Source organism: Triticum aestivum, chromosome 5B (assembly GCF_018294505.1).
Source record: "Triticum aestivum cultivar Chinese Spring chromosome 5B, IWGSC CS RefSeq v2.1, whole genome shotgun sequence".
NCBI classification, from domain to species: domain Eukaryota; kingdom Viridiplantae; phylum Streptophyta; class Magnoliopsida; order Poales; family Poaceae; genus Triticum; species Triticum aestivum.
Genome location: NC_057807.1, coordinates 509,266,469 through 509,276,679, shown reverse-complemented (window position 1 = coordinate 509,276,679; position 10,211 = coordinate 509,266,469). Strand labels below are relative to the sequence as shown.

General features: G+C 46.1%; 1 protein-coding gene across 1 annotated transcript; it reads left to right on the top strand.

Moving 5' to 3' along the window:
- Positions 1–357: 357 nt before the first annotated feature.
- Positions 358–3,657, top strand: LOC123116645 (MYB-like transcription factor ODO1). Its single transcript, XM_044537581.1, has 2 exons — positions 358–792; positions 2,885–3,657. Exons 1-2 carry the CDS (start codon positions 527–529, stop codon positions 3,480–3,482), a joined length of 864 nt encoding a protein of 287 aa, XP_044393516.1. The 5' UTR covers positions 358–526; the 3' UTR covers positions 3,483–3,657.
- The last annotated feature ends 6,554 nt before the right edge of the window (positions 3,658–10,211 follow it).

Sequence of the window (10,211 nt, the reverse complement as noted above, 5' to 3'; positions counted from 1 at the left end):
ATGTGTCTCCAGTATCGGTATGTATACACGTCGTTTTCGACATGTGACGAGACCAACACCCAGGCCGATCGAGTAAAGCAAGAGCCTTTTTTTTGACTGTTGGGAAAACAGAAACTGCGAGAGACTTGTAACAGCCTTTGTACAAAGCAAGATTCGAAAGCAGCAAGGTGTACAGTATGAGAGTTGTGTCCCTCAGACGACCAAGTGCTCCTCGTGGGGCTCAGCCTGTCTCCTCCCTCCCTCTTCATTTGCCATCACCATCACCGTAGATTAAAAAGAGATCTAGCTAGCCCATGGACTGAGCTATAAATATATACACGCTATGGTTGCAGCTCCGACGCACTTGTCACACTGTTCGATCGATGTGCATTGCATGCTTTGCCTTTGCTACCCCGCCTCCCCTGCCCAAGCCATCAGCGATCACACCGCACCGCGGAGAAAGAGGTTGGTAGCGCGCTCGGCCCCGGCCTTTTAAGAGCCGAGGTCGATCGCCGGCGCCGGCAGCAGCAGCGGGAGATAGGAGACGATGGGGCGGCAGCCGTGCTGCGACAAGCTGGGGGTGAAGCGCGGGCCGTGGACGGCGGAGGAGGACCGGAAGCTGATGGCCTTCATCCTCGGCAACGCCGGCCGCTGCTGCTGGCGCGCCGTGCCCAAGCTGGCCGGCCTGCTGCGCTGCGGCAAGAGCTGCCGCCTCCGCTGGACCAACTACCTCCGCCCCGACCTCAAGCGCGGCCTCCTCACCGACGACGAGGAGCGGCTCGTCGTCGACCTCCACGCCAAGCTCGGCAACAGGTACATAATTTTTCTCATCCCACGTACTCCTACTTGCATGTACATACTACAGAAAGGGAAAATGCATGAGAGTCTTCCACATGCATGCATATATGGATCGATGATCACGTAGCAATATGGTGGTCTGAAGCTTATCCTCCAGCTAGCTAGGGTAAGAACAGGATTAATCCGCTAGAGTAAGATAGGATATCGATATACATGCATTCATATGGTGCCTGGTTAATGTGCACGAAAAGGACCTGACCAATACTAATTGGGATCGAGCTGGCTAGAGATCGAGTAGCCAGTAGCCATGTCGCCATGATGTATATATGTTCTAATGTTAAGTCTTCATCGTCGCTGTTGAGTCCAAACAACTTCAACTGCCAGGAGCACACACCAAATCTCAAATTACTTGAAAACGAAGTGATCGACCAGCAGTGTGAGCTACTCCCTCGGTTCCAAAATACATGATCCAACTTTGTACTAAAGTTAGTACAAAGTTGGGTCATGTATTTTGGAACGGAGGGAGTACAAGGTAGTATGTACCTTTTCGGGGTTTTGACAGGAGCTAGTACGTAGCCCGAATGCCAGATAGAGATCGATGCACATGTGACATCGATCGTGCCTAGGCAGTACTAGGAAGCAGTAATTGATTATTAGCGCGCTAAAATGATATGGGAGTGGTGATTTAAGCAGTAGTCCCCTCTGCTGCTTGTGATGAACTGTTATTTCCGTCGAGCAATTAATAGAATCAAGTATCACCGGTTGAAAAAAAGGTAGTTGTGAAGATTTATAAATACTCCACATACGACTGGAAATTGTAAAACCATGGTGAAATATGTCATCGAAGAATAAACGTGACATGCTGGTGACCTATTGCCTTCGTACGAGGTTTATAACCTACGTGTACCACTGATCTACCGTACACACGAACTGATGTAGATAGGACAAAAAAACTATGGTCGGAACAAATGAATGGTCCTTAATGCAAAGTCATACTATATAGCTCATGCCATGTTTGTACGAATGGTAACTAACACTCATAAAAATAACTAATTCATGTCCCAAATTTTAAATTAACATTGTTGGTCTCTAGCTCTAGCCTCTAGGAATCCTAAACACCGAATATCAGTATATGCAGAGGTCGGGGAAATCCCCTTTCTGCAAAAGAAAGTGTCAGTATAATATTGACTGTCCTTCTCGAGCCTAGTGGCATACAATGATACAAGTGGCATATAGCAGCAAAAAATTCCAGCAATAGCCACTACTTTTTTCTTTTTCTTGTATCCATCACTGTCCAGATGAGTGACCTAGATCGAGCCAGCAGCCACCGGTAGTACCACTAGCTTTGCTCGTGTGGCTGAGGAAGCCCTAAGCGTTGGATTCAAAAATGGAAAGCATCACCCTCAGGGTCGAGCTGCCTCTCACGCTTGGAACTTTTTTAAAGGCCACTCTCTCACTCTACCAACCACTTTTGTTATTTTGTCACTGATAAAAGGCTACTCGGCTTTAAGAAACAGATGATGTCGATGGAGTGGATAGTGATATTTGAAACTCGTGGTACTTCCATATCCCCAAGTTTTCCATGAAAGTGTTGACTAGTTGTGACATGCATATATGTAGCTAGTTAAAAAACCATGCATAGTAAGAATGTAATCAACGTTAGAAAGAAACCATGACTCAGCGACAAGGACGAACGTACTCAGTTGGCTTTCGTTCTTATATAAGCCCTGAATTAAAAGGTACTCATTTTTCTCTAATTTGGTTATGTTTTACTCCCTCCGTTCCTAAATATAAGTCTTTGTAGAGATTCCACTATGAACTACATACGGAGTAAAATGAGTGAATTTACACTCTAAAATACATCTATATACATCCGTATGTGGTTTATAGTGGAATCTCTAGAAAGACTTATATTTAGGAACGGAGGGAGTAGAAGATATGGACCAAGTTTCATACAGAAATGCTAGTGAAAAATATAGACAATTTTCTTTAATAATCTACCTGCAAATCTCAAAAGTTATGAGAGCTTGAATGTGCACTATTTGAAAGCTTTTGTCTATTTTCCGTATGCGTATTTAGTTTTAATTTTGTCTGCGGCTCTATGCAGATGGTCCAAAATTGCTGCCAAGTTACCAGGAAGGACAGATAATGAGATTAAGAATCATTGGAACACACACATAAAGAAGAAGCTCATCAAGATGGGAATTGACCCGATCACACACGAGCCCCTCGAAGTCCGAAAGCAGCCACAACAAGCTAGCCTATCCACAACGTCTGCACAATCCTCGACCATAACGATAGAATGCAAGTCCAACAATGGGGAAAAAAGCCAGCAGCAGGACACACACATCAATAGGGACAAGGACGCGTCATCAGTCGGCAGCGAGTCCAGCCCGCCGGAGTTATCAGGCGCAAACACCGACAACACTACGGGTGGTACCAACGGCATCCATGACCAGGATCCACTAGTGAAGTGGCTGCTGGAAGACGAGGATGACCTCCCCACCATTGGCATCGTCGAAGAGCCGTGGCTTGACTTCACAGTCGAAAATGATGTTGACAAGTTCAATAGCATTCCTTCTGCCATGTCGTGGGACATTGGAGCGACGGATTGGCTGCTCGACTACCAAGATTTTGGGGCAGGGGACTCGAGTTTGCTTGACGATGCCTCCATGGTCGACAGCTCAAGTGGATCAAACCTCTAATAGTCTAGCTAAATCTAGCTTGCAAACAACTGAAGAAAATGTCAGCTTGTGTTGCATGTCATACATAGTGTAGATAAGTGCAACAATTAATAAAAGAACGTGCTCGTTTAATTCTTGGATTGATGCATTTCGGTAAGGTGTAGAATAGTGTTATGTGTACCATATTTGTCCCTCAAAGGTCAAGGGGTGAATCAAATTGTGTTATTAGAAAGCTATGTTTCCTCTCGAGTAGAGAGAGATTGTAGAATTCATTTATATGTGTTGTTGTACTTGTATCTAGATGCTTCCGATACTAAATATTTGGGTTGGAAATAAATATATCTATATACGTTTCTCACTTTGATATTGTATTTTGTCTTACAAATACATGATCAAAGTGAGCTCATGTTACAAATTCAGATATGCATGAGAGAACGAGACCTGAACTTTGTTACGGTTCTAAGTTGTAGCAGCACGGATTAAACTGGATGTAGATTTCTCAGTAAATACAAGTGCATTTCTATCATAACGATGATAATTTTATGGCAAAAACTACATAACAAAAAATATTTGTAGTTATTTGGCTGGTAGTATGATAAATATATGGTGTATGCGTTGTTAAGTTATTGCATCTTGAAGAGCGTGGATTTTTAACTGTCTGCTATGCATGTGTTGTGCTTAACTTGAGTGCTAATCAAAAATATTTTTGGTAATCATTTTATCAATGCAAGGCTGTTGAGGTTCATTGCAGTTATTGTGTAAGTGTGTATGGGTAGTTAACTATTTGCATGGTAGTTATGTTTGATGTTTTTTAACATGTTAAAGATTGAGTATATAGGTATTGTCAATCCAACAACGCAACTGAGTTTGAAAAATGAAGTTGATTAGTCATAAAGATGACACTCGCTATTTAATGAAGTACTTTTTTCTATTGGAAAGTTGAGGCAATTCATTGAAGGGAAAAGAATAAAAGGTGTAAAAGAAATGGAGGAAAGAACGGAAAGTGAAAAGCTAAATGGATCGTTGGAAGTGAAAATGTAAAATAAAAACAAGATGTGATGGATTTCAATCCGTTTTTTCTTACCAGGGTCGTAAAGGAACCAAAATGATTGTGGAGGGGCGCATGACAATGAAATTCATTCTCTAGAAATTACAGCACAATGAAATTCTCATTCTCCTACATAGAGGATTGTTGTTCAATAAGGTTAGTATAAAAAAGTATTTAGCTTTTTGTTGAAGGATTTTTTTTTTCAAAAATATGTGAAGTGTATGCTGCAAAAGTCCCCCGCGTCATTCAATAAATATGCACATATGGAGTAAATTGATCGACGTGCTATCAGAAGTTAAGCTCAATGTTGATTCCGCTAAAGTTGGTAAATCATTTCCTTGCAGGTGAAGAGGAAATACATAAAAGGTAAATATCCATGTGGATTTGATTTATAAGTGATTAATCAGTGATGATTTGTAACTAAGAATGTTCTCGAGAAAGGAAAATCCCTTAGCCATTTTCTTTTGTCTTGAAGAAACAACCTGACTGTGACGCCCGGATAATTAGGCTACATTAATCCCACGTTAACGATGCCATGTCACTTTGATTACTGTTAGTAATCTCGCGTTAGTTCGAAACGATTCAAATTCAAAATCAAAATCAAGCAAACAATAAAAGTTTTTCAAAATTTAAAACAAAAGTGTTCGGGAGATGCCATATTTTACATAGGTCAATATGGTGTAATAAACACAATTTTATAAACTGCCTAAGTATTTTAAAATAAATAAAGACAGAAAAGGAAAATAAATAAAAGAAAGAAACTAACAGAACAAAAAAAATATAAAAGGACCCCCCCCACTGGGCCAGCTGGCCCAGCTGTTAGCCAGGCCGGCCCAGCTGCTGGCCAGCCCAACTGGCCCCAACCGGCCCACCCCGCGCCTGGCCTATATGGCCCCTCACCCCGAAACCCTAACCCCCTCCCCTAGTCACCCACTCCCCCCCCACTCGCCCCTTCCCCCAGTCGCTCTTCCCCCTCCTCCCCGATCCAGATCGGATCGGGGGGAACGAACCTCCCGCCCGACGCCGCCACCCGTCGCCTCCACCTCGCCCTCGTCCGCCGCCACGCCGCCCCACGCCGCCTGGATCGCCCCTGCCGCTCGACGACGACGCCGGAGCCGTCCCTTGCCACAGCCGCTCGTCTCCCCGTCGCGCGGCCGTCCTCGTCCTCCTCCCCGAATGGCCTCCACGAGCCCGCGTCGCCGACTCGCCGGAACGCCACCTTCACATCGCCGTCGTCCCCATCTTCCCCCACGAGCCCCGCTGCCCCGTGCCCTACTCCCCGCCGTGAGCAAGCCCCTCCCTCTCCTCTCTCCCTCCCGTGTCGACCGCGCCACCATGCCCCGCGCGCCCCGCTCCGCTCCACTCCGGCGGCCCGCGCTCACCGTGGCCTCGCGCGCGCCCCGGCCCCTGCTGCTGCACTGCTGCTGCTCCGCGCGGCACCCGCCCGTGCAGCGCCCAGCCGTCGCCCTTGCTCCCCGTGGCAAACCCCGTCGCCGCACGGCCCCCTCCGTCTCCGCGCCGTTCCGGCCGCCTGCCGGTGCCGTGGCCGCCGGCGCCCCGTGGCGCTGGGCTGCACCCGTTACGGCTGCGTCCAGGTGACCCGACGCCCACACGCCCGCTAAGGCCCCTTCGGGCCACTGACCAGGGGGGCCCAGCCCACAAAACGTTTTAAAAGAAAATGAAAATGAAAATAAAATAAAATGAATTAATTAATTTAATAATTAATTAAATTAATTAATTAGTGAATTAATTAAGTTATTTAGTTCTATTTAATTAACCTAATTAATTAGTTAGTTTAATTAAACAGTAACTGGATTAGCTAAACCCTAACTAACCTAAACAGAGGATGACAGGTGGGCCCCGCTGGACCCACGGGCCAGGTTTGACCTTGGTCAGCTGGGTTTGACCTGCTGACGTCATGGTGATGTCATGCTGACATCACCTTTCACTGTTCTGGATAATGTTCAATTTAAATAATTAAATAAATTTCGAAAATGCCTAAAACTTTGATAAATCATAGAAAATAAACCGTAACTCGGATTAAAATATTTTCAACATGAAAGTTGCTCAGAACGACGAGACGAATCCGGATACGCGGTCCGTTCGTCCGCCACACACCCCTAACCTATCGAACCCGCAACTTTCACCCCTCCGGCTCCTCTGCCCGAAAACACGAAACACCGGGAATACTTTCCCGGGGGTTTTTCCCCCTTCACCGGTATCACCTACTACCGCGTTAGGGCACACCGAACACCGCGTATTGCCTTGATATATTTTGTGGTGCTTTGTTTGCTCTGTATTCATTATTTCTTCCCCCTCTTCTCTCCGGTAGACTACGAGACCGACGCTGCTGCTGCCCAGTTCGACTACGGAGTTGACGACCCCTCTCTCTTGCCAGAGCAACCAGGCAAGCCCCCCCTTTGATCACCAGATATCGCCTACTCTTCTCTATACTGCTTGCATTAGAGTAGTGTAGCTTGTTACTGCTTTCCGTTAATCCTATTCTGATGCATAGCCTGTCATTGCTGCTACAGTCATTGATACCTTACCCGCAATCCTAAATGCCTAGTATAGGATGCTAGTGTTCCATCAGTGGCCCTACACTCTTGTCCGTCTGCCATGCTATACTACTGGGCTGTGATCACTTCGGGAGGTGATCACGGGCATATACTATATACTTTACACTGTTACATTACCTGTGATACTGTTCGGAGTTGGGGGCTGAAGGGGCAGGTGGCTCCATCCCGGTAGAGGTGGGCCTGGGTTCCCGACGGCCCCCGACTGTTACTTTGTGGCGGAGCGGCAGGGCAGGTTGAGACCACCTAGGAGACAGGTGGGCCTGGCCCTGTTCGGCGTTCGCGGATACTTAACACGCTTAACGAGATCTTGGTATTTGATCTGAGTCTGGCTACGAGCCTATACGCACTAACCATCTACGTGGGAGTAGTTATGGGTATCCCGGCGTCGTGGTATCAGCCGAAGCACTTCAGACGTCAGCGACGGAGCGGCGCGCGCCGGATTGGAACGTAAGCCTGCTCTTGTATTAAGGGGCTAGTTCTGCTTCCGGCCGCCCACGCAACGTGCAGGTGTGCTATGGGCGATGGGCCCAGACCCCTGTGCGCTTAGGTTTAGACCGGCGTGCTGGCCTCTCTGTTTTGCCTAGGTGGGGCTGCGACGTGTTGATCTTCCGAGGCCGGGCATGACCCAGGAAAGTGTGTCCGGCCAAATGGGATCAAGCGTGTTGGGCTATGTGGTGCACCCCTGCAGGGAAGTTAATCTATTCGAATAGCCGTGATCTTCGGTAACAGGACGACTTGGAGTTGTACCTTGACCTTATGACAACTAGAACCGGATACTTAATAAAACACACCCTTCCAAGTGCCAGATACAACCGGTGGTCGCTCTCCCTCAGGGATACGAGGAGAGGATCGCCGGGTAGGTTTATGCTATGCGATGCTACTTGGAGATGCTACTTGGAGATGCTACTTGGAGGACGTCAATCTACTCTCTTCTACATGTTGCAAGACGGAGGCTGCCAGAAGCGTAGTCTTCGACAGGATTAGCTATCCCCCTTTTATTCTGGCATTCTGCAGTTCAGTCCACCGATATGGCCTCCTTACACATATACCCATGCATATGTAGTGTAGTTCCTTGCTTGCGAGTACTTTGGATGAGTACTCACGGTTGCTTTCTCCCCCCTTTTTTCCCCTTTCCTTTCTTTCTGGTTGTCACAACCAGATGCTGGAGTCCAGGAGCCAGGCGCCATCGTCGACGATGACCCCTACTACACCGGAGGTGCCTACTACTACGTGCAGCCCGCTGACGACGACCAAGAGTAGTTAGGAGGATCCCAGGCAGGAGGCCTGCGCCTCTTTCGATCTGTATGCCAGTTTGTGCTAGCCTTCTTAAGGCAAACTTGTTTAACTTATGTCTGTACTCAGATATTGTTGCTTCCGCTGACTCGTCTATGATCGAGCACTTGTATTCGAGCCCTCGAGGCCCCTGGCTTGTATTATGATGCTTGTATGACTTATTTTATTTGTAGAGTTGTGTTGTGATATCTTCCCGTGAGTCCCTGATCTTGATCGTACACATTTGCGTGCATGATTAGTGTACGATTGAATCGGGGGCGTCACAAGTTGGTATCAGAGCCGACTGCCTGTAGGAATCCCCCTTCCACACTCCTTGGCCGAAGTCGAGTCTAGACACTACAAAACTTTTACTAACATGGCTGTGAGCCTTACGGGCCCACGTCGCCATCGGGTGGTACTAGGATCTTTTACTCCTCGACCTTTACTCTGGGACTCTGAGCTCTCTTCTATTCGGGTTAAATGATTTTGCTAAAAACAAACTGACTTTAGGTTCTCGAAAATACTTTCTCCCGGAGAGCCCCTTCAGTCCAGGTGATCGCCGGCTGCACCAGAAGATTTCGAAGTTACTCGCCGAAACTCTTTTGAGACTTTGTGTCCGTTGCTTTTGCAATTCCCTACCATCGAAATATCCCTATGGATAAATACATACACTTGACGTTCTTACTTTTATTCCCAGTTGATCTTGTTATTACAAGATACCCCGAAATTCTCTCTATTGATCCGAGAATATCTTGTGCCTACTGTCTTGCAATTCCTTGTCACCTGGATACCCCTATGGATAATTCTCGCACTTGTCGAGTATCCGCTTATCCCCAGTTGTTCATGAGTTTCACAAAAGTCTTCAAAATAATATTCGATCTTCCGAAAATCCTTTGGAGCCTTTGGCTCTTGAAATTCTTGCTTGCTTGCATTATGGATAATCCCATAAGTCTCGTAGTCATATTGACATTCCTTGTCATTACCATTTTGAGTCTGTTGACTCAATATGTTTGCGAATACACGCAATCATCATTGATCCTTATAAATTACTTTTCCGGCTGAGCTGCCATTCTTTTTACTGGAATTGGTTCTCAACCAATCCAATTGTCTTCGATTGTACCCTACGGCTATTCAACTTATCCACCCCTAATCAGAGCATTGCTTCTAATCCCTTGATTTGAAAAACATAATTCCTTTGCATTTGACAATTGAGTTAGTTAGTTGTTTCTATAATCTGCTTCCTCTAGTTGAGTACCGATGCTCACGTCAGATCCCTTGTGGACCACCAGCTCCTTTGTTGGATTTTATCTGACAACGCCCTTCATATTCAATAAACTTGTGAGCCTTTTTCTCGGATACATAATGCCTTTGGTAAATTGTATCGTCTGCTTTCTCAACCATGCTCTGCCTTCGAGCTTGAGTTAATTACTTCTAAAAAATTCTGGTATAGGATTCTAAGATGCCCCGATGGGTTGAACCTATGCCTTCCTTAATATGTGTGAACTCGAAAGTTTTCACGAGTCGTACTCTTCTGGTATTTTGCCAGATAAAATTTCAAAACTACAACTTCATTGAACGTGAGAAGTGAATGAAAGGTTATGCATTGGAGAAGTGGGAGTCGACCTTGAACTTGTGTTCATGCCCATGGACACGATGTAGATCTTATCATTAAAGCTTCTTTTAAATAAATTATTCCTTTGGTATAAGTTCATCTTATATCTAGGATCTGGCCTTTTGCAACCGTGGTTCCGACCATGATTGTTCTTCTTTGATCTCATTTCTCGGACAAGTTAAAGCAATTGTCTTCTATGGATCAATACACCAGTCCCACCTTTACTTTGATCTTGTGTC